This window comes from Uloborus diversus, chromosome 2 (assembly GCF_026930045.1).
Source record: "Uloborus diversus isolate 005 chromosome 2, Udiv.v.3.1, whole genome shotgun sequence".
NCBI classification, from domain to species: Eukaryota; Metazoa; Arthropoda; class Arachnida; order Araneae; family Uloboridae; genus Uloborus; species Uloborus diversus.
Window position 1 is genome coordinate 115,891,471 of NC_072732.1, and position 26,280 is coordinate 115,917,750.

Below are 26,280 nucleotides of genomic sequence, written 5' to 3' on the forward strand. Positions count from 1 at the left end.
AGACCTCCGATCAAATTAACTCCGTGTTAAGAGAAAATTCGCCGAAGAAAGCCATCCCAGGCAGTAAAAGTTTTATTAATCTCATGGGCAAAGCAGTCGCCTAGCCAATACGTTCGATTTTCTTTACCGTTATTTTATGTGCAGTTAAAGTCGTGACTGCGATCTCGACAAACGGTTAAAACACTTTGGAGACAGTGTCCGGCTTTACTTTTTTAGGGGCTTAGTGACTGTAATAAAAACATTCGTCCGAAAAGATTTACTGCCGTAACAGAAGCCATCTTATTCCGTGAAACAAACAATTCAAGAAGAATGTTTATTGAAAATCTTCCTTTGACTGCGTCCTTAGATGTAATGCTAGAGTCCGAAACTCAAACATCTTCCAACTTAATAATTTCTGTCTTATAAAAAAATGGTGATAGCAGGACTGGTAGACAGAAGCCATGCTTTTAATGAATAACGTAAGCTTAAAATGTTAAACGAACATAGAAACAACAAATCAAGTTAAGTTTCAGTTAATACAGTAAAACTAATGTTAACTGTATTCAGTTAATATTACACAGGCTTTAATTGAATAACATAAGCTTATAATGTTAAAAGAACATAGAAACGACAAATTGAATTACGTTTCAGTTGATATTGTTAAATTTATGTTAATTGTATTCAGTTAATATTACATACTTTTATTAATAACGTAAGCTTATAATGTTGAAGGTACATTTAACAACAAATCGAATTAAGTTTCAGTTAATACAGTAAAATTTATCAATTTCAATATTATCAACTTTATCATCATAAACTTATTCAATAAAAGCATAGTTTCTGTGGGCAATCCCCGCAACTCGTTTTTTTTTTTTTTTGGGGGGGGGGGGGTACAGGCTTAAAATTTAAATTATACGTCGATTACAGCATATATACACCTTATCACCCTTCCGCGTGGGCTTGCACTTCAGGAGGAACGCTTTTTTTCCCCCCAACTCACTCTAACCACGCAACCAAAAATGCTTAGTTCCAATAAAATCATTGGTCAAAAGTAATGCACTTACAAAAGTAAGCGTCTCTATTTGAATGAAATTAAATATAAAAGAATGTTTAATTACACTTTTCTTATAACTACTCGTTTTAATTTAAAATAAATCAAAATTAAATGACAAGTAAGCCAAACGGCTTGGTTATTTGATAAACAGTATTATTTTCAGCTTTAGTAAAGCTTTTAATGTTGTTTAATTTATTTTTGGAAAAATGACAATGCTGTAGAAAATAGCAATTTACTTTTTTTACAGGCTAATTTAAATGTTCGTTATATTTTTTAAAAAAATAGTAACATGTAGTGACGTGACTAAATTTTTTTTTATTTTTCATTTTGAACCAAAAAAACGCTTTTAGGAGAAGAAAACCAGAAATTTAGAATTTCATACATAATAATAATTTTCATTTTTTACTCATAGTTTTAGTTTGTCATTAATTTTGAAAAAGCAACTAAGAATTACTAATGGCAACATATTGATTCAGGATAGAACTTTAAATGGACTTACTTGAACAAATGTTTACTCTAATCTAGGAAATTTACGTATTCGACTATCCTTTTATCCAGATTTCACGTAATTATAAGATATCAAAGTTGATCTTTTTTTAATTGCATTAATTGTTTCATAAAATTTATTAGTTGTGTTAAATTCAGGATTTTATCTTTACTTCAACAAAGTAACATTAACTACGTAAGTACGTACGTAACTTATACGTTTACTTATACGTAAAAACATTGTTAAAAGTTTTTGAGTTAAAAAATTTTGTCCACTAGTGTATTTTAAGGCTAGTCATTAATGTCGAATAATAAAACATATAACGGTCATTAAATGGTAATATTTATTCATGCTATAGTTTTAAATTACCTTATTCGAACAAAAAATTATTGTAATCCAGGACTTTTTTTTTTTTTTTTTTTTTGAGTTTGTACTTTCGTTCAAGTTTTGCGTATTGATAAAATATTAAAAACGAATTGTTTTTATTTTCGGCAATTTTTTAATTAAATTGATCAATTATACTGAATTTAGAGCTATATTATCAATTATTCATCTTTATTTGAATGAAAAAAAAAGTTAAGAACAACGAAACCTTATTTCAAACATCAACTTGTGAAACTGGCATTAAGAAAAGAAAGAAAAAAATCTTACCATGCAAGGATTTTAGATATGCTTTTCCAGCTGATATAAGTTGTCGGGCACAAGGATTAAATTTTTCTAGAATGTTCTGAAAATAGAAAGAAACACAGAAATTAAGAAACAAATAAATCAATGAACTATCAAGAAAAGCCCGTTTTTGAAAATAATTTAAATTCCTTTTTGACACTTATTAATAGAAGCAGTTGTTTTAATATTTTTTTAAGCATTTAGGAAACGTTTTATTCACATGCTAAGCTGGTCAAAACACCTTCATCGTGTAAGCGCTGCGTTAAAACCACCAATGCCAGTAGTTAATGATTGTAACGCAGCGCAATCGCAGAGCGTTACGGAAATGTGATTCGCGTAAAGCGCATTAGCTCTGTGATTGCTCTGCGTTAGAAAACGACATTCTAAATCCTTGCTTTTGAAGTAGCAATGTAATCAACAAGCGTTGCATTTGGACGCGCGTTACATTTTTTGATAGACCGCTCAGTATTTCGCTATTAACTTATAATTTTTTTAATGCTAATAAGGCATCAAAATCGTAACATAAGCAGAAAACAAAAATCCTTGTAAAACCTTTTTAAACACCCCAATCTTTCGCATCCTTTTTCATAACCTCTTTTTTTCTAGATTATGATCCTCAAAAGGTCATAAAATTCTAACTGACTGGGTGACCACTCAACACTTGAGGAGTATTTTGTCAGTTATAAAATAGAGAAATTGCGGATCAAAGTTACCTTCAATTATTTAATAGCGTAGACCACCAGTAAATACCACACCCTCTTGTATTCCGGTGAAGGAAAAGTTTGTAATTTCTTTCAAAAAATAAGATTTTGAAAGTTTTTTCTTTTATGAATCGGAAATATCAACTTCCTACATTTGAACGAAGCAATTGCCTGCTTGGTGATATTTTGACAGTTGACATTTTAACCCTAACTCCGCTGGATTAGCCCTGAATTTCAGTAGATAGTGTTCATTGCTGACCACTTTTTCGTTTCTTCTTTCTCCTAAAATGGCAGTCTTACCAGTAAAAAATTTAAGTTACGGGATTTGGTTCAGCCTCGTCAAATAAAACATTTCCCTCTATGTCAAAAATTACCGAAAAATATTATCGAATTATCATGCCGTGGAGTGAGTTTCTTTGTTGATGACGTCAGGAGCGTAACTCGATCATTCACCATTATATATATATATATATTAGGAGGATAAGGGCATCTTTTTCCCGATAAACTCCTCTTCATCCCCACCCTCCCCCAAAGAGCAAAAGCAGAGACTTAAAAAATTTCGCAGTTTTTTTATTAATAATAGCACATTTCAGTAACTTATGAAAACATTATGAATTTATGAAGATGAAATTGCCCTTAAGTGTTCATTCACTGACCAGACTACCCAAGCATCATTTATCCGACGTTTAACAATAAAGTGCGAACTCTTTCTTAGTTGAAATAACTCTCCGAAGACTTAACCCCACCTTTTACTCTAATACCACTTTCTGAAAGAAATGCTTCACTTCCTTCTAAAGAGACCCGTGGCACATATCGTTACCTCACGGTAAAACAAACAAATGCCGGTACTCAACTGTTATTGATTGCCAATACCGGTTCGGAAGCATTACGAAAATAACGAAGCTTATACCCTCCAGAAATGAGATGCAACACTTTGTTGGTGTAACTGTTCTGCTAAGACATAGTGCCGTCTTCGTGTCTTATTCTTTTATCTGGGAGCTCTGGAAAGAAAATTAGTTCTGGTTGTTCTTAAGAACTTTACTTTCGCATCATAGATTGCCACGGATTTGAAAATACAGGATTGATGTTTGAAACATCGGAATATTGAGGATTTAATTTATTGTTTCGACATTTTGAAAATAGACGATTAAAATGAGTACACAGTTTAATCTGTACTAATAACAAAGTTAAAAGTCTGCCTCTGAAAGTCTGCGTCTCTGAATGTCGGTTACGCGCATAGCGCCTAGATCGTTCGACCGATTTTCCTGAAATTTGGCACAGATTTAGTTCGTAGCATAGGGGTGAGCACCTCGAAGCAATTTTTTGAAATTTCGATTTTGTTCTTTCTCTATTCCAATTTTATGAACATTTTACCGAGCAAATTATCATAACGTGGAGGAACAAATTATCATAACGTGGTCGAGTAAATTATCATAACGTGTACGAGCAAATTACCATAACGTGGGTGAGCAAATGAACATAGCGAATTGGCGAGAAATTCATCATCCATTATTTGTAAGTATACAGGCAAATCAAATGACTTTTTTATTTCTACTACGGGCAAAGCCGTGCGGGTACCGCTAGTGTTTCCATAAAAGGAAGTACGCGTCAGTTTTTGAGCTGCAGTACTGTGCAAGTTAATTGGGACAAATATATTTTTTAAAAAAAGTATACCTTTTTCTCTGGAATTTTCTGCCTCAAACCAGTTTCAACTTTTTGAATGCCATCCTTTACTTTCTTTCTAAACAGACCACAGGTGTTCACATCCGACATCTCTTGAAAATTTTTATTTCTTTCATTTATGCGTATCACAAAATCTGGAACTTGGTATTTTTAAACGAATAGTTTTACAGGAAAAACATAGAAAATAATTGAATAAAAACTTTTCAGAGAATACATTCTCTTATTTCATACATCTCGTATGGTCAATTTCCATTCATTTTAAAAGAACAAGAAGAAGAAATCATTCATGCTTGAATTTCTGAATTCAAATCATAGCGAACACTTTGAACAATTTTCATGAATTTAGAACGCAATATCAAGTAGTTATTTTATCACATCAATTTTGGAAGCATGTGGTGAATATAAAATAAAATAAAACTAAAAGAATTTAGTTGCGAAAATATACGGATGTTTCAGCACAGTTCGAGTTATTTTGAGAATGAAAATTTTTGAATTCCGGGACAAAAGATTTAGAAATAGTGTACTAAAGTGACTTTACGATATTCCTCTTGAAACAATCCAAGTAATGCACACAACTCAATTGAATGAGGAAAAAATTTTAGAGCCAGTGAAGCGAAATATCTATGTTCTGCAGCTTTTTCTTAGATTTGAACATTCTATGGATTTTTTTTTTTTTTTTTTTTTATCGAAGTTTCTTTAAAAGATCAAACTAGAGGCAGACCAGGTTTTTAAAAGAAATCAAAGCCTTAAAATAATGCGGTATTAAACAATTTTAAAAGGAGAGATTTTTCTTTAGCTTTTCGAAGCGCGTAAAAGCTCTTAAAACGTCTTCTGTGATAACGGGTTTTTATTATAAAAGGAACATTTTTGCTACTGTGGGGAAAAAAGTTCAAAAACTTTTAAAATGCAATGAAGTGTCAGAGTGTGAAACAAAAAAATCTTCTTATCAATTTTGGACACCGAATTGTGCATAAAAAATAACTTTCACTATTTTTTTTTAATATGTGACGCTTTTGTATAATAGTTTTAGTGTTTAATATATTTTTTAATTGCGTGCTTCCTCAACTCGCTTTTATTAATCAACGAGTTTAAAGTATTAATTTTCCTGATTTTTTTTAAAATCTTTTATGGTGGACACAATAGTTACTTGACAGGATAAAAAACCTGTGACACAAACATGTGCGTCACTTTTTTTTTTTTTGATATAGTATAAAAGAGATACTTTCGAGTTCTATGCATTAATTTGTAAAAGTAAATTGGTATTTAGCTGAAATAAATTCTAAGTTCGTATAGTGAACAGAGTGTCTAGAATAACTAAAGTTGATGAGGCTTCAAAGCTATAATTTTCCGGGGTTTTTTTAATTTATGCAAGACACTTGTTACTTTACAGAAAAAGAATTATGTGACACAAACATGTACGTCTCTCTTAATATATATAATTATTAAAACTTGAAGTAAAATATTCTACATTTAGACAGCGCAAAAGTAGCTATAGTATTAAATGTATATTACATATATTATTATTTAAACCAACCAATAAAATATATCAACCAATACTTAGCCTACCACGCAGCTGAAATAAGCAATTTTGCTATAAAAATGCAAATTCTGGCTGACTTGTGCGTTACCGACCTCCATAGAAACCTGCAAATTAGTATAATATGCCAACTGCTCCAGCTCTTTGATAGCATAGCAGTTACTGCCCATTCTATTGTTCAACGTTTCATAATTACATGGTTTTCAATTTACATTGTTAATATTCTTTTGAGTTCCTTGTTGTTTAGTACACTTGCCATTGTGCTACCTACGAGTGAGACTTTAAATAATATATATATATATATATATATATATATATATATATATATATATATATATATATATATATATATATATATATATATATATATATATATATAAATGAATGTTTGTCTGTATGTCATCCATGAACTCAAAAACTACCCGGCAGATTTGACTGAAACTTTCACCGTTTGTTATTTTTGATACTGGGAATGTTTATAGACCAGTTCGAAAAATATCCGATCGATAGTTCCTTTTTTATTCCAATTTAAGTCACAATCCATTGGATAAATACGAATAAAATTATCGGCTGCAGAAATTAATTCGCGTGAAAGATCTCATTGATAAGAAGTTAGCTGTTGCCATTTTTCTTGAGTTTGAACAAATAAATTCTTTCTTTATTGTTTTATGGCTTTTCATGCAACGGGGGGATTTAAAACTTTTTCTATTTGATATTTTTAGCGATTGATTGATCTTGCAAACTGCGTGAGTACAAAATTTGAGTATAGTCACGGCTTCACTTGATACCTGGACCGATTATTATGAAAATTGCTATCTATATATGTATTTTTCCACGGAGAAGGTGCATAATATGCTCATTGAAGCCACTCGCCACTGCAGAGTAGCAACTTCTGCCTCGTTCAACCGATTGTCATGAAAATCAGTATAATGATGTATTTTTTTGTTGGTGTAGCAACGCGCGTCGGGTACAGCTAGTATGTATATATGTATATATGTGTATATAAACCTGCTAACAATTTTTCAAGAATAATTTTTATTTTAGTATATTTTTGGTTCACAACATGTGAATTCTCACCTCCGTGGCATGTCACACACCTTGTGTGACTGTTTATGTTGCTTAACAACTTCTTTAATTAAAAATATATACTTATTTATTGATTTTTTCTTTCACAAGTGTCTCAAATACTAATTGTTTAAGTAATTTTTTAATGTTGCGTTTTAGTTTGTTTTAGGAGGACAAGGAGTTATGTCACTCAATAAATTCTCACCTCCATTACCTAAACACAAAATACCATTCCCCATTAATACGTGGCAGTACTTTATTTTCCATGACACAAAAAATAAGCCCCTTTGCTTATTTTCAGCCATAGTTGAAGTTTTGAGATTTTCGTCTAAAACAAGAAGATTGATTTTGCTTTAAAAATTTAGTGTGGTCATTCTAACTTCTCACTTCCGTAAACTTGAATTTCAGAGATGTAAATAAATGTAAAAAAAGAAGCGAACATGTTTTCATATGCTTAACATGTGCAGATTGTAGCAACGAAGAAAAAGAAATTTCCCTGAAAAATGTATCAATTAGGCCTATATTAATGGAAAGATCTTCACCTCCGTGACAACCTTACCAATGTCATTATTTCTCAGGTGAAAATAAATGATGGAGGGGAAATACATCAATAATAGGCCTTAAATTTATTAAATACTAATTTTTAACATGCATTTGAAACTGCTAATTAAGCCGTGCTTTAATTAAAAAGCTTAATATTATATACCCACTAATCATTAAAATAGCTGAGTGTTTGCACAATTAATAAAATTACTACTTTGATATTAAACTAGCCACATTAAAAGTTTTTTTCTTTTTTTTATTTCCGTGAACAACGCATTTTATAATTTTTTTTTTAATTTATGTGTAAAACAATTGGAACTTAGCTGGGCCATTGTTTATGGTTACTCTTAGTAGATAACACTTTCATATGAGGATTTTAAAAAAAGAAAAAAAAACAAAAGATTTCGAAATTGAAAAATATTTGCGTTCAAAAGTTACGTTTTTTGGAGAATGACCCATATATGTATAGTATAAAAGAGATACTTTTGGGTTCTATACATTTATTTGTAATTGCGAATTGGTATTCAGCTGAAATTTATTCCATGCTCGTATAGTGAACAGTGTCTGGAACAACTAAAGTTGGTGAGGCTTCAAAGCAATAATTTTCTTTTCTTTTTTAATTTATGCCAGGCACTATTGTTACTTGAGAGAAAAACAATCGATGAGACACAAAATGCACATCACTTTTTTTATATTATATATAGCATAAAAGAGATACGTTTAGGTTCTATACAGTGCTTTTGTGTTTATCTGAAATGTATTCGAAGCTCGTATATTGAATAAATTGCCTGAGATAATTAGTGTTGGTAAGGCATTTTTTAAAAATTCAGTTGCAAACTTTATTTTTTAATCAGAGATGAAAAACAAATTCAAAATGCATTTCTTTGTATATATAATGCATCATTAATATTTGCTTTTTCTGGTAATATTTCTTTTTTAAGATTCAGTACTCAAACCGTAGGTTCAGTTGTCTGCCAGAAGGTTGCGAGTGGATATTTCAAAATCATTTGAAAACATCAAAACCTACAGTCTTCACGAACCGCTTAAAATGTATGTGAAGAAAATTAGTAGAGTTTTCGTAAATACCTTGAAAAAGAAAAAAAAATCCAAATTTTGCAATTCAAACATAAAATTCATCTCAAGAGAAAGGAAATTTAAATTTATTTTGTCATTCTTCTTCAATTGATTTAAACATAAAAAGAAAATAAATAGCCTATATTTGGTCAAAAACAATTGCAACATACGTGAAGAAAGTAAAGATAAAAGAGTTAATAATTAAATTTATCCCAGAAAACTTTTACGAAGAATTGATTAGGTAAAAGTGCCCTTACACAAAAATAACGATTTCGTGTTTTTAGGCAATGGGAATCGCAGGTAAGCCCCTTTTTCCTTTTAAATTATATTCAAATTTATTTCTACTCTATAAGTCTTTCTTTACGGATTCAAGACCAAGAGTTTTTTTTTTTTTTTTTTTTTTTTTTTTTTTGCATTGTACAAATAAAACTTTTCTGCATCAAGAATTGAAGCCCTTAAATTTTTCACCCCCAACTTCAGTATTTAAAGGTCCAGTTCTTCATTTTTACTGTACATATTTCTTAACTTTCAATTTTGTAGTTTAAATCATACTGAAAGTAGAAGAAAGTCATAAGTGGACGTGGACATTAACTTTCTAAAAAAATATGATGTGTACAAGCATTATTAATTTGTACGCCTATTAAGACACATTCAAGGCAGTAAGAAGTAAAGGGGTGTAAGTAGAAATTTTAGAGTTTCGAGTAAAACGTGTGTAAAATTCAAACCATAGGTAAGCATTAAACGTTTTTCTAAATCAGGATAAACAGCAATGCATAACACATATCAGGGCTAATATATCCTTCCATCAATTTTAGAAATTTTAGAGTTTCGAGTAAAACGCGTGCAAAGTTCAAACCATAGGTAAGCTTTAAACGTTTTTTCTAAATCAGGATAAACAGCAATGCATAACACATATCAGGGCTAATATATCCTTCCACCAATTTTAGAAATTTTAGAGTTTCGAGTAAAACGCGTGCAAAATTCAAACCATAGGTAAGCTTTAAACGTTTTTTCTAAATCAGGATAAACAGCAATGCATAACACATATCAGGGCTAATATATCCTTCCACCAATTTTAGAAATTTTAGAGTTTCGAGTAAAACGCGTGCAAAATTCAAACCATAGGTAAGCTTTAAACGTTTTTTTCTAAATCAGGATAAACAGCAATGCATAACACATACCACGGCTAATATTATCCTACCACCACAGAGTGCCATCTCTTACCCAAAAACAGTGCGAGGGGCTCCCACCATTTTTTACTAGTAATCTCCAATTTTTTATCACTCTTCAAATGATATAAACGATTCACTCAGCTGTGGAAATAGATTGAGCGATGGACTTTGAGAAAATATCTTACCACGAAAAACGCATTGAAATTGACATTGGTTTGCCACTGAAAACAGAAGAAAGAACTCTTTTCGTAAACATCCAGAAGGCATGTGAGAGTCATGACGTTACACAGACTCTACATGCGAAATTTCAACCTTGTATGATTATGATTTGGTGCTTCTGAGTGAGATACATTCACACGTACATACGTCAAGAAAAAAAAGCTCGTCACTATGCGCTCGGAGATTAACAAAATTGATTTTTTTTTTTTTTTGTCTATGTATTCTCACAGACAGATATACAGGTTGTCCCTGAATGCAAAGTACAAACTTAGAGTGGAGATAGAGCACACGATAACAAACAGGAACATAAGATTGCAAATGCAATGCTGACGCTCTACATGCACGCTAAGCCAAACACTGAAAGATGCAGAAAAAAAGTAACAAATAATGACAAATTATCGCACAAATGTAATTTGACCCAACATTGCGGTTATTGAGAAGGGCTTGTTGTAAAGTTGCGACTGCAGCTGTTACATAAGCATCGCAATGACAACGTACCGAGCGTCGCAATTACAAATCATTTTGACAAGTAGTCCTCCATCACTGCGCTGTCGTTGCGATGCGAAAGTTAGAATTACAAGTCGCAATTTCAAACAACTGCATTAAACCATTCTTAAAATCTAAAATGTTGTGTGAAATCGTCTTTTTGTAAGAGATTTATGACCTGTTTCACATTCGCTAGTGCCTGTGTGGGCATTTAGCACGTCAGCATTGCTTTTGCGACCATCTCTCCCGAAGAGATTCTAGCTTGTTATCATGTTCTTTTCCTCCAGTCCAAATTAGTACACGACATCTGGGGACACTGTTAAAAAAAATGCGGAAATTTTACCGTAAAAAATACTGGCATCCACGTTGCCAGTAACTTTTACCGTAAAATCCTATTTTACTGTAAAATTTTACGGTAGAATAAAAGAGAGTTAAAAAACTCAACATGCGAATAGAATGTTCGATCTCGGGACCTTCGTATTGGCACGCAGCTTTGCTGAAGACCATACCAGTTGAAACACGTTAAAATAGGAGGGAAATACAGAGTTATCTGCTTCGCACAATAGTCACGTGGTGTATCAATTGGTGCTGCAATCGTTTATGTTTTTGGTACAATTTACTGTAAATATTTATTGTATAGTAAACACTTCCTTTTACAGTAATATTTACCATAAAAGTTTCCTGAATTTTCAATAATGTCGGAACATGCGGACATGCTGACAAAACTAAATGAAATTCGTTCACGGTTTATTGAAATAGAAATTTAGGTGGACATTTCAGTGGAACGTTTTCTGCATATTTCTCCCATTCATTCACAAAAGTTCCCATACTTTGTACAAGGAAGAAAAAGCGTCAAATCAAGAAACATCACTTAAAGACAATTAGCTCAATTCTAAAAAGATGGTGGAAGGGAAAAGAGGATTTTAAGAAGTACAGTAAATTTATAATTCACGATTGAACTTCTTCATGTTGTATTGTATACAAAAACTTTTTCTTTAACAAAATTTTCTAAAAATAACTAATTCATTCACCAAATAAAATTATATTTTTACGTAGCTTTTTGATACTAAAAATTCTCAAAAAGAAACAATCTTTAAAATAAGAATTAATACTTTGCAAAAGCTAAAATTATGCATTTGAAAATTCAGTGAATTTGCATAAATTACAGTTGAGTAGTAATGCGTAGACTGCAGACGAAAATTCGTATTAGTCAAATTTAACAAATTTAGTCAAAACGTAGCAAATAATTTTTTAGTATAAAACCACTTGGAAATTTCTTGGAAAGAAATGTGCTTTAAACCCAAAAATATTATATCTTGCTGAAATCAACGTTATAGATGAAGTATTTACAAGAGAATGACAAGATTTCTGTTTAATGAATTCTCACAAAAATTTTTTTACATAAACTTATTGGGGTTAAAATTTTACTAAAACGTTACTAAAAAAGTCTAGGCACAAATAAATGTTGAACAACATCTTAGAACTGCAAAGCTAACTATCAGTCAATACATTGAGGCAAATAGTTAAATAATAACGATTATATGTATTGAAAATTTAGTGAACTTTACTTTTACTGCAATTGAGTAGGAAAGGAGTAGACTGCGCACCAAATTTTGTACCACATGTTGCAAAACATAGCAAATTATTTTTTGGTATCCAATCACTTGGAAACTTCGATGAAGAAAATGCGATGCTTTAAACACAAAAATAATCTTACAGAAATCAACATTGAATTATTTACAAAAAGAAAACAAGATTTATATTAAATAATTTTTCACAATTTGCTTTATAAACTTACTTAAATAAATTTCGTTAGAATAGTAGTAAAGAAAAATATAAGCCAGACGCACAAATAAATATCATATAAAATCTTAGAACTGCAGAATAGGGTTGTTTAAATCAGTCAAAAGTACTACTTTCAGTCACTGAAGTTGATAGAATGAGCAAAAAAAAAAAAAAAAAAAAAAAAAAAAACACGGAACGAGGAAAATCTTTTATTTTCGAAACGTTTAGTTTTTAATTAATTTTTAAACTATCCAATTTTTCAAATAAGGACGCATGGTTTTCATGGACGTCACAAATGATAAACTTTGCCACGCTACTCCACTGGCACGCTGAATGCTTACGCTTGCTGTCAACCGCGTTTCCACGATATGATAATTACGAAGCGAATTAAATACTGCGCTCTACGCATGCTATCAACCACAGCGTTGACAATACATGTGTGTAAAAATGCGAATTAAATATTGCTCTCTGCGCTAGCGGCATCGGTGAATGGCATTTCATCACTTGGGATGTCATGCGCAGAAGCGCGAAAAGTAAAATTAAATCAACGCACAAAGAAAAATAATTAAAAAAAATATTAAACTTTGTCAAATTATTTTAAAAAATGGTCAAATCCTATGTTTTTAAGCATACTCTTCGGAAAAAAAAAAACTTTTAAAATTTCAGGAAGTAAATTTAAAGGAAATAGTTAACTAATAACGACTTCTTGTCCCAGTCTACTCTGAGACTGTACAAACAAAAACCATGTATGACAATGACGTGATTCAATAAACACCCAGAATGGGATTCCCTTTTTGCTCCTCTTCCCTCAAAAATGGAAAAAGCTAATATCCCTGCAAAGGAATCGTGGAAACTTTTAAGGCAAGAAAAACGAAATTCGCGGCATTTGGTCCTGATGGGAGCCCTACATCCCATTTTCGTCTCCATCTCGCCGTGTGACGTCACGCGAATGGGCCAAGTCACGTACGTTGTTCAAGTCAGTGCTCATTTCTATGAGATTGCTTTGGTTTCATACTTTTCCTTCTCCCCCTGGCCCTCTCTCCTTCCCTCTCTTATTTCTGCAAACCCTCTCCTCTATTGTGTTTCTCCAGGCTGTATTCAAAGGGCTGGAAAGAACGGAAAAGAAATCTCCCAATGTTAAGTTTGTGCAGCATGAAATTTTATATAAGTTAGAATAAAAGAAAAGACATTTAGGTACATAACACGTGCTAAAATATACATAAAATTATTTTTTAAAAAACAATCTGTTCAATGAAAATTGTTTCGAGTCTTACACTCGGGTAATATTTCGGAGTAATAATTCATCCAAACCTGTTTTTATGTGGTCTTTTCCTATGCGATTTTTTTTAGACCCTTTTTTTTTACCTTTTTTTCCTGCGGTTTTTTTATAAATTTTAATCACATTGGGATTCAATCGATGAAATAATTTTTAAAACGAATGCGAGGTAGTATCTTTAAGCGAACTACATAGGCACACCCGATGGGAAGTCACTGTGACTTCCCAGAAATATCTTTATCCGGGAAATTTGTTCGCCTATTCGGAAAAAATTATCATCACTTGCTTTATTTTCATTTCGCTTAAATATTTACAATTTTGTAAGTTTTTGAGTTATTATCTATGTGACGTATTTTATACGGTCCCTATCCACCGCATAAAAAAAAAATTAAAAAATGTAGCGGAAACACACTTTTTAAAGCTACTCGTGAAGTTTTGAACAATTTTTTTAAGCTATTTTTATGCGGTCCCTATCCACTGCATAAAAAGTTTTGGGTGTATATTTGTTTCTGCTAATCCGTTGCCTTAAATCGAAAAACGGTAATATGAGAAATAAGAATAACATGTTTTATTTTGTCTACAACATCGAATCTTAATTTCTTCGGTAAGTGTTACCCATTTTAGTATCGACTTGTTTTCACGGGACCCCTGGTTTATTTTCTATAGTATAATTTGAATGTAACATTTAAAAATGGTTTACCTGCAAAGGGGGGGGGGGCGGGGTCGAATGACTTAAAATAACTTACTGTTTTCAAAAAGCAGCTCAAAATTCCTTAAAATAATCAAATGTTGTTTTCAATAAAAAATTCATAATGTTGTAGATAGTGATTGCAATACCGCTATACCGGAATACCGAAATTTGGAGCTATTTTGCAATTTTGCAATACCGGTATTTGCTGGGGTAGAATACCGGTATTTTCGGTATTAGCTAAAAATAATTAATAGTTTTTAATTAAAGAGTTTTCAATTTAAGTAATTGGATATCTACTGTTATTTTAAGTATAAAATTCTTTTTCGATGAGGCACAGTACCAAAATCAATCTATTGAAGTAAAAATTTAGCTTCAAAAGCACGAATTTATAGAACATCAATGAATAAAAGTAGCAAAAAAATTATACAAAATGATATTTTCATCAAATGATGGTGTGATGAATCGTACTTTCGTGAGTTTATGTGAATGACGTTTTTAAAATCTCCATTTTTCAGACTTACCCTCTTCTGAAAATTAATTTTAAATGTTGTGCTTTGAACAATCTATTCTAAAAATAAATTGAAGCAATTTTTTATGATATATATTTCTTAAATATTTGTTTCGACTGTACTGAGTTTTGAGAAAAACTTTTTCTTCGTATAACTAACAGCCAGTAGTTTTTCATCAGTATTAGCGTGCTGTTTTGTCTCGCTATTCAGTTTTACACCAAACGAGATAATATGTGCAATGTCTTAAACATTGACAAAGAGAAAAGGCATCATCAGTTGGAACATATTTTCAGATATTGACATAATTGTAAAAAAAATCGAAAAGAAAACGAAAAAAAAGAAAAAAAAAGGAATTAACATGATTAAATTCATTGTGACTTTCAAGCCAAAGATTTAAGAAAAACGCAAAAACAAACCTATTCTGATGAAGAGGAAATCGCTGAAGGTGATGTTTAAACTGGAAAAGAATTGTCGCTCGAAGAACAGCTACATTTTTTTAAAAAGTACCCACAATACAAAAGACACCCACACTCACAAAAATGATTTTTTCAAAACCAACAAGTTAAAGACCAAATTATTCGAAGATGAAGGACTTTCAGGCACCGACCTGTCAAAAAATTCAGAAGTGTTTTTTTTTTTTTTCAACTGCATGAAGTTTGTTTATTACAATGAGTTCCAGGCTTAGTGAAAATTAGCATGATGTTTTTTTTTTTTTTTTTTTTTTTTGCGACTATTATTGATTTTTCTATTATGATATTTGTTCTTTTATTTCATACTTGTTTACAATAAGTAAATGATACACTTTTTGACCAAAACAATAAAATATTGCACCGAAATATTATTTTTTTGAATGTTTCTCGGTAACTTTCTAATACTGGTATTAATGCCGGCATTCCAGTATCACGTTAAAAAAATACTGAATATTGGTATTGCATTTTTAGTCCGGTATTGCAATCTCTAGTTGTACATATATAGTCCGCGGTAATCTTGATTGATCTCCATGCGAGTCTGAGATTCCGAGGAACGCAATTCAAAAAACAATGGATGTCAAGAAATTTTCATGCATGTGAACACCTCATAGTTGTAATATTTTTGACGCAGAGATTATCTAGAAGAGGAAAACAGCGAAAATAACAAGGACCGAAATCTTATAAATGTGTTAAAATAGCTAATTAGGTGCTAAGTTATATGATTCGAAACTATAGCGGAAATAATCTATTACTTCGGAAATAAAAAAGTAATAGATTATTTCCGCTGATTTGAACAAGAGAGCAAAAGGTTTTCGACGATAATAAAATTTCCATTTTTATCGTATTTTAAAAGTAAACAATGATATTTTATCAGTTCACAAAAGAAACACTGGTAATTTTCAGAGATAAAAAACGAATGTTTCAATCGAATTTCAAAAATAATGATTTAAGTTGTATGATCTTTATCTTTACTAATAATAAAGCGGAAAGTCTCTCTGTCTGGATGTCTGTAAGATGTCTGTGACGCGCATAGCGCCTAGACCGTTCCGCCGATTTACATCAACTTTGGCACAAAGTCAGTTTGTAGCATGGGGGTGTGCACCTCGAAGCGGTATTTGAAAATTCGAATTTATTCTTTTTCTATTTCAATTTTAAGAACATTTTCCGGAGTAAAATTATCATACGATGGACGAGTAAATTACGAAATTATCATGACGTGGAATGGGAGAGCGAATGAACATAGCCAATTGGCGAGAAATTCGTCATCCATTATTTGTAAATATACAGGCGAACCAAATGATCTTTTAATTTTCAACTACGGGCAAAACCGTGCGGGTACCACTAGTAATACATAAAAGTAAAATTATGTCTAAACTTTGAGAAAGAATAGTTCTTTTTAATTTGCTGGAAAAAAAAGTTTTAGATGTACGATTACGGTTCATAAAAATAAAGAAATAACTTTATGATAGTAATGACTTAAATTTAGTTATGCTATAACGGATTAAGCTTGTTTGCACTCTGCGTGATTTATGGTACATATGTTACTTATTACAACTATTTTATTCAAAGATAATGGAAAAATATTTTCTTATAAAAAATAAATATAAGAGTCCTTAGATCAAAACTTGATTGATAGCTTAGTTTCCAAACCATAAACAGAAAAAGGGTGATATCAAGTCATGCGCTCTCTCAAGTTTTGAGTGACTTTTCTGAATTGTAAATGTGTCATTTCACGGTATTTTTGACATTTATGTAGAGTCCATAACGTGACCTTTTTTTTACCATAATTTTTTAATTAACTGTTTGATTTGCAAATTATTTTAATTTGAGTCGGTTTGTTGGTAGGAAAAGCTCAAATTAAAATAATTTGCAAATCAAACAGTTAATTAAAAAGTTATGGCAAAAAAGGTCACGTTACGGACTCTACATAAATTTCAAAAATACCGTGAAATGACCCAAATGCATGCGCTAGATTCCATAAAATGGCTTCCGTTCAAGGAAGTTAAAAAAATAGCAATGTAAAAATAATTGTGTAACCCATAAAATCGGCAGCATCTGCCGCCACTGCTCTGGAGTAACTTAACTGATATAAATGGCGTAAGGTTACACATGGCTTGTGAAAGGCTTCACCATGGTAATGTAATTGTAGCATAACGTCTCACTCATTTCTGCGTAAGGTTACATCAGAGTCTTCTGCATGCTTACAGAGAAGTTGCTCGAAAGGTTACACATTAGCAAAAATTAAGCTTTCATCTGACTTTCTTACACGATTTATAGAGTTCGTGCTTTTTAGCAATTAATTATTTTAATATACATAAAGACATTTTTATTGTACTAAGAGCAGAAATAACATGAATGGTGTACGAACCCTCAAGGCGAATCTCACACACCCTCTCAAAGCAAGAGGGTTTACCGCTCAGCCGTTTTGGTCTTGCTTATAAGAGTTTACCTGCTCTGCGCCGATTCTGATCCTTACGCATGGTCTTTGAATTCTGCTGAAACCATGGTGCAAGGTTCCTCAACAATTTGAGTTTTTTAAACAATGATGCTACACACTTCAGATTTGTGTAACGTTACACCCATTAATAGTGGTAACCTTTCACATTTTTTTTATAGCGTGTGAATATAATCAAAGTGCTGCCATTTTCCATGATTCATTTAACAATCAATAAATGAAATCAGTTTTACTTTTCAGGTAGGCTAAAATATCAAGCATGTGAGAAAATCTCGCAAAAATAAATAAAAGTTACTGAAAGGAAGAAAATACAGAGAACGTACGAGTGATTGAGCAAATCTTAAAAGTTAATATTTTTAAAACCTATGCAAACAAAATAATTATACACAAAGTCAAAAAAATATATTAGAACGGTTTTCTTTCAGTTACAAATGTTTTATAAGCCATCCTTTTTGTTACATGACTAAAATCTAATCTGTAATCCAGTTTATTCCGCGCCTTTTGCAGTACCATACTATCAATGGTTCATGTTTACAGTGTCGAATGCAGCACAAACTCGTTTTTCAATATCTTACTAGTGTTTTCGGCATCTATAGTTGGTAAAAAGCCTTTGACGTAACCCTCATAAAAGAAGCCACACATCGTTCCATATGCCGATTAAATGTCGTGTAAAAAAATTCACACGCTTCAACATTGCGGAAAAAAAAATCAAATATCTTTCTTTACTTTCGTGTACCATTTATTTTAATACGTGTAATTCGCAACTCTAAAGCGCGAATACGCTACCTCGCGGTGATTAACAATGCTATCGAAAAAGGTAAAACATTCCATTCCACGTGTTTTCTTTGGGGGTAAATTACAGGTTTCAGACAGTTTTTGGTGTAATGCAATTTCAAAAGAATAGAAAAGAAAACTTCCCACAAACACGATGAAAAATTACTGTCATTCACTAAGCGTCAAAGCAAGTTGCGGCATTTGTTTGTTTTACCTTTTTCATCCGCCATTAGACAGTGGCTGCAGCACACCCTATAGTTTATTGGAGCGGCGAATAGTTCGGAAAATATTTTTTTGTTCCGGCTAAACCAGTGCTACGGTATCCGCTAACAGAGGTCATTCACATACATTGAGAAAAGAGGGGATTAGGGAAATTATTGCAATTTGTGACAAGCAACGGGGAGGGCGAAGGTAACAGGAAGTTTTGAAGCCATACATTTTGGTTGAAACAAACATTTTTTTATAACTAAGTTTTTCTAGCATAGCATAACATGTGACTAAAAGGATAGGGGGTAAAATTTGTTGGAAAAGATGTGACATTATTTACGGACAGCCCCATGGGCAAAAACTCAGCTAATCGATTTTTCAAAAGAAAAATTATCTATTGATCAACTTTTTTCGAAAAACTTTTGATTTCTCTCCGTGGGGTCTTTATAAATGAGAGATAGATATTGAAAAATTCCAAAAAAAATAATAATAATAAATTTTCCCAAAGCTGGGGCCTTTAATACGAACACCTCGACACAAATAACGTCTCAGATTCAACCCATACCATCACGGCTAAATCAGACACGTTGCTCAGTTAGTGCTCATTCCTGGAAATTGCTTCGATTTTGGGATCTCTTTTGTCCCCCTCCCCTTTTATATTTAGTCCATTTCTCCGGTTCTCTCTCCCCTCGGGCAGGAGCACGGAGTCTGATATATCTTCCACGCAGAGAAAAGAGACGAATTGAAAGGACAGGGGCTTCAGATGGAGGGAATTCCTCAATACCTCGATTCTTCTTAACATAAGCGGGTTATCGCTGGCGTAGGGCGTATTATCGTAGCTTTGGGTAAAAAATAAATAAATAAACTGGAGATATGGAAGAGAAAAGTATTTAAATTTGTTTTGACGTTTCTGAGATAAGTTATTTGATTTTTCCACCCCTAGTGTAAGTCGGAAAGATTTTTTTCACATAAATGATTTTGAACAGGTTAAAATCCTCCAAAGTTTAATTGCGTGCGTCGATGATAGGGATGCACCCATTAATCGGCAGTAATCTGTAATCTCCAGTCAACTATTTTGCCGACTGTTTATAATCGGCCAATTTTTGCCTATTAATCGGCCGAAAAATTTCTTTCAATAAAAAATAAGTACGCTCAAAACTAGAAAACATGCTGGCAATGAATAATTGTAAATACCTGTAAGATATGTCAACATGTGATTAAAAATTAAAAACAACAATGGAAACTAACAAAAGTACCTAAAGAACAGAAAAAATATTAACACAGAGAAAAATTAATAATCGCTCACAGAAATAAACGAACTATTAAGTATATTGGAAGAGCCAAAATTTTTATTAAAGTTGAATGTTGATAGAAAACTGATACTAAAAATCATCATCAGTATAGTTAATCGGCAGCCGATTGATTAGCATCGGTCGATTATCTACCTGTGTATAAATCAGTAATCGGCCAATTTTCTAATCGGTGCATCCCTAGTCGATACACAGTTACATTTATCAGTATTTCCCAAAAATGTTCTCGAAATCACTTTTAAGTATTTTTTAACGCTCATTTTGATACTAATATTACTTTTAATCTTTTGTATCTATTTTGCACGCACAGCTCTATATTTAAGCATCGAAAATGTACCCCTAAACATAAACAAAGTGAAAACAGTTAATATGTTGTTGAAAAAAATAGCCTTACAGAATTTGAGTCTTAACAAACTGTAATATATGAATAAATAAAGAAGGCTTTTATAGAAAACGAAAATGCTTTTTAATAAAAACAGTTAATACTAATAATAAAGCTGAAAGTCTCTCTGTCCGGAGGATGTCTGGATGTCTGGATGTCTGTAGGATGTGTGTAGGATGTCTGTGACGCGCATAGCGCCTAAACCGTTCGGCCGATTTTCATGAAATTTGGCACAAAGTTAGTATGTAGCATGGGGTGTGCACCTCAAAGCGATTTTTCGAAAATTCGATGTGGTTCTTTTTTTATTCCAATTTTAAGAAAAAAAACTATCATAAATTACGAAATTATCATAACGTGGAACCTTAACATGGGCACAAGCCAATTGGCGAGATACGAAATTATCATAACGTGGAACTGTAACGTCGGTACAAGCCAATTGGCGAGAAAATTCACCATACATTATTTGTAAATATACAAGCGAACCAAAAGACCTTTAATTTTTCTATTACGGGCGAAGCCGTGCGGGTGCCACTAGTCGAGCATAAAATTCGTCCAAGAATAATAAAGGTCATTAAAGAGGAAAAGCAGGACGTACCGTAAAACAATAAAATTATATCTATCAGTCTGACTTTAATGTCCCGTTCTAGGGAGGGCAAAATGGTATTATAAAGAAACAACCGAAAAAATTATAAATGAATACGAGTGAAATTTTCTTTTCGGGGGGGGGGGATGGAATCAAACCATAAAGGAGTTTTCTTCTTCAAACCATAAAGGGGCCTAGTTATTTATAAAGCCTCGGAATATTCTTTAGTAACTAAAACTTGCTGCAAGTGAGATTCAGATATGAGGGGAACTATGAGTGGAACATTATCCGAACTGAATAATAATTTTGATAACTTCCTCCGCTTTCAATCGCCGTAAATGGTCGCAACCACTAGAGAGCAGCGTTTCTTAAATTATGTTCCGTGGAAGCCAAGGGTCCGTGGAGATATTTTAGGGGTTTCACGAAACTTGCATTCTTTGTTCTTATTCATATTAATCACTTAAAAATATAGATGAAAGTTTGAGTGAAGCTTTTAGTCAATGTTTTTCGAATGAACAGCAAAGTAAATAGCGCAACAATCTTAGTTAACGTGACATGAAGATTCAACTTTCATCCATAAATCTCAGTTATTAAGTTCATCTGCGACTAGTAAAATAAGTACCACTTATCTCAGGAACATTTAAATTTTTAATCTTTCCTTGAAACGAATTTAAAAATATTTTCAGAAGTTTTGAGTTAATTTTCGAAGTTACATTTTAGAAGCAATAAATATTATTCGAAATAAATTTTGTTGTAAACAAACCATTTTCAGAATGTAGCGTTTAAACTACTCTACGGAAGGAAAACCAGAGGTTCCGCAAAAAAAGTAGTAGACATTAAAATGGGTTCCATTGATCAAAGAAATTAAGAAATCCTGCACTACAGAAACCATAATTTTCTCTTGGAGGAGATGATCGGTTAATAGCAGTTATTACATGTGCATATATTACAATACCAGGATTGGCCGTATGGCTTAAAAGCATGTATTCTACAGTTAAAGGGGTTGACCCTCCCTCCGCGCCCCCTTCCTCGCCGTTCCCTAGGTCGATCTAAGTTCTTCCCTTTCAAATGTCCCACCTCTGCACTTAGAAATGAATTTATTAAAACATGAAATGTGTAAGGGAAAAAACGTTTCATTTATAAGCCGAAAGTCTTTTCAGGTGGTCATTTTATTTCTTCTGAAAGAGGTTTTATCACAGGCCCTCAAATGTCTCGGAGAAAACTTGTTCAAAAACTTAGTACCCCGGGTAGCGCACTACATTAAAAAAAAAAAGTTCCTGAACAGTTGTCCACTTTGTGACAAACTTTTTTTTAACGTTTATGAAACGCTACGTGCAATACCTGGAACAAGTGCAGATGAAATGTGATGTTAATCTGTTACGTTATGATTTATCAATCTGTCAGTGAACATTCTCATACATATACTAGCCAATTCACTGATCGAGTAACACTCTGACCGTCACCAACAAATAAACACGCCCCATAGCATGATAATTTGAAAATATTTTTCGGTAATGTTTGACATGCGGGGAAATGCTTTATTTTGACAAGGCTGAATTGGATCCGGTAACTTTATTGTTTCAAGGATAAGACTAGCATTTTAGAAGAATGGAGAAACAAAAAAGTGGTCAACAATTAAAGCTATCTACTGAAGTTTAGGGCTAATCCACTAGAGTTAGGGTTAAAATTTTAACTACAAAAATATCAAACAAGCAATGGCTTCGTTCAAATGCAGAAAAGCAATTTTCACCCGACATACCTTGACAGGCGATTTTATAGTTAACTAGCAGTACCCGCACGGCGATGCCCGTGCTATAAAATTAAGGGAAGTCCATTGAATAAAAAAATTGACGCTCCCCCCTCCCCCTGATGTGAAATCATCACTTTTCTTTAACTAAAATGCATACACCTTTTCAAAAATACAATCCTTTGAAATTTAAAATAGTTTATCAAATAAATAAAAATTCAATCAAAATTACATTTGCAGTAAAACAGTTTTGTAACTCCATAATTCATCGCCAAAATCACCTAGCGACTTTCTAATTAAAAAGAAAATCAATTAACATACGCACAATGTATTTAAAATAAATTAATAAGAGTAAAATATTCATAAGCAACAAAGGCAACTTTCCCTAAAATGTTTAAAAAGAAAGTAGTTGAAAATTGTCTGGAAAATGAACCTAGTGTTATAGTTGAAAATTGTCTTTGAAGAGGACCTAATGTTATAGCTTTTTCTCGAAAGAGAAGCCTTAAAATATCTCCTGTCCTCTCGCTTATATCTCCTGTTCTATTTGAAATGGAACAAACATCATCTTGTTCGGGAAGGAAAACCCTTTCCAACGATACATAATGTTTGAGCGTGGGGGGGATTTTTTACCTTCTAATTAGGCAAAATTAAGCTCAATTAGGTAATTAGAAAAATAATTCGAAATTTAGAATTCCGGCTTCGAGGTGCATGGGCCCGGGGTATGTTCGAATTTTTGTGCCAAGTTTCAGGGCTGTAGGTGCTATGGGGTCTTCTAGCCATCGGGTACAAACAGAGAAAGAAACACCGTCACCTTTATATACATATATATATATATATATATATATATATATATATATATATATATATATAATAATTGCGAACTTTCCCTATTTCCCTTCATATTTTTATGAAACCAGAAAATTATTCCTATTCTTGCGGGGGAAAAATACCCTACGATCCTAGTTAGTGACTCGAAAAATCCCTAAGATGATGAGAAGCTCAGCATCGTCCCTAATGGGAACATCCTGATCCTACTTCTATCTCGATCTCACGCGTGACGTCATGACTATTCGTTCGTTGCTCGGCGAGTGCTCGTTTTTAGAAATTGCTTTTGTTTTTCTTTTTTTTTTCTTCTTTATTCGTTTTCTTCTTTCACTTTTGACAGGTTTCACTCCCGCATCCCTTAAGGGGTATAGAGAGGATGCCGAGATATCAGCGAATACACACTTGCGAGGAATATTTTGCTTGAAAAAGAGAAGGTGTCAGTGATGGGAGGAAGTTATCATAACTTTGCACCAGGAAATGGCATTTGGAATAAAAGAATTTCAAATAAAACGGACGGTATTTAAATTAGTTTTTTTGATGCGGTAGAGAGAAGTATTTTTATTCTACTGTTTTCACATCAAAAAGTTTTTCCCATGTGGAGGAAGCCGAAGTTGTTATTTTCATGTATTTAGATACGGAATTTCATTCAAGTGGGGATGAGTGGCAGAGAGGCTAGAAATGAAATTATGAAGAGCGAAAAATAAAAGTAAAAAATTCACTTAATAAATAAATAGAAACATCTATAATGACTGGAACATAATCAAGCATATAAAAGTAATTTTAAAAAAATAGTTTTTTTTTTGTGAACTTCTTCCAGCAGCACTTTTTTTTTCTTTTACTTTTTCAAAATAAGAGAGTCATCCTAGAACTAACAGAACCTACGTTTGCCCAGGTGGCGATTTCGCAAATTCAGCATTGATAAAGATAATTATTCAGTTATTTCAAGTCAGTACGCAACTGTTTTGTGTGAGGGGAATACTTTCACAGAGATACAGAGTTTTTAACAAAAGTTTTTTGAGGTAAAGTAATGTAAGTGGGTAAGGTCAACAAAAATATGCTTAACTTAATTTAAACAAACAAAAGCAGCTTCATTGCAAAAATTTTAATTGAATGAGTATTTTTTTATGTAAGAACAATTCTTATGTACTACGTTCTTCGTGAAAAAGAAGAAAATATTTAGTTTGTAAAAAATTTATCGGTGTCCAAAACAGGAACAAAAACAGCAACATATCAGCAATAAAAAGTAGTAATAATAATTAATGTTCAGTAGAAATAAAACTTTGCAAGAATCAATTTTATGAAAAACAAAATCCTTTTCTGTATTTTTCTTCGCGCCATAAAGCCTTTATGCTTTGAATTTTTATTGTTACTATGTTTACTCAACTATAAGCACTTCATAAACACAAATATCTACGCAACTAATGACTGAAAATAAAGCTGACTTGTCAGAGTCAAGAATCACTGCACTGCACATTTTATTAATAATATTCCAGAAACTAAAGTAAATTTCATCTAATCCTCATTACCATCGTGCGGTAATTTACGTTGTCAAACTGTGGAAATTTTGTTGCGATAAACTTCCTGTTTCTCATCTCCATAATTTTCCATCCAGTACCTAGTCTACAACTCAGGCACAAGCTCTGCGGTTTGCTCTGGATCCCAAAGGCATGCTGGCGACTGACACCGGGCGTTACACAAATAAGTAGCTGCCACAAATCCTGCTGTCGAGTTGAGAGCGCACTCAGTGTCAACCTACTAATCGTTCCGAAATGAAATATGGCAACGGTAATTAATATTTTCAAAATGGATAAGTTTCGTTTGGGAGTTGAGTGCTTTTCGAAAATGCATTAACAGCCCCTGTCCCCTTGTTTTTCTTTCCAATACTTAAATTAAAACGCTCATCCTTATAGGAAGCACGAAGGGCTGAATTTTTCTACAATAATAAACAAATAATAAATGGGATGAAATGAAACATTATTTGCAATTTGTACTTGATTTGATGAGAATCAATTGGCATAAAACTTTCAACTTGCATTAACGGTTTCAATGTAAGTGTCCTTAAAACGACGATGGTTGTAAATTTTTGTTTGCTTAATATTTGAGCAACTTACGAAACATTAAATAAAAGTAAAGTTAGTTGTAAATGAAATTAAAATGGCAAGATTTTCAAATATTTTAAGATAAACACATAAAAGGAAATGACAATGGAAGAATGACGAAGTTTTCACCTTTTTTTTTTAATTTGTTCATTTATTTTTTGCAGAAAACAAAATGAAACAACGCACAAAATCTTTAAACACATTCATAAAAGGGAAGAAAAGTATATAACTTTGAATTGGTCATAGAAATGAAACATTTAAGTGATACTTATGGGGACTGATACTAAACTATGAAATTTATGCCAGTTTAACTCAAATATACGTATTGACGGAAATGATTATAAACGTAGACCTATCGTTTTAAAATAGTCTCAAAATAAAATTTGAAAATTTATTTAAAATTGAGTAATACACATAAAAAGTTATTCATACCGAAGAGTGTTCGAATTATCACAGGGCAATAAGGGGGTTCTTATTCTCAACAAGGAGTTACAAATTTAA

At 32.3% G+C, this 26,280-nt stretch overlaps 1 protein-coding gene across 1 annotated transcript in view; it reads right to left on the reverse strand.

The window, feature by feature from the left end:
• The window catches only part of LOC129217262 (brain-specific angiogenesis inhibitor 1-associated protein 2-like), a 206,042-nt gene that overhangs the window by 163,382 nt on the left and 16,380 nt on the right, over positions 1–26,280 (reverse strand). The window contains exon 2 of the mRNA XM_054851533.1: positions 2,172–2,247. Coding sequence (XP_054707508.1) covers positions 2,172–2,247 — 76 coding nt within the window. The remainder of the gene's footprint in view (positions 1–2,171; positions 2,248–26,280) is intronic.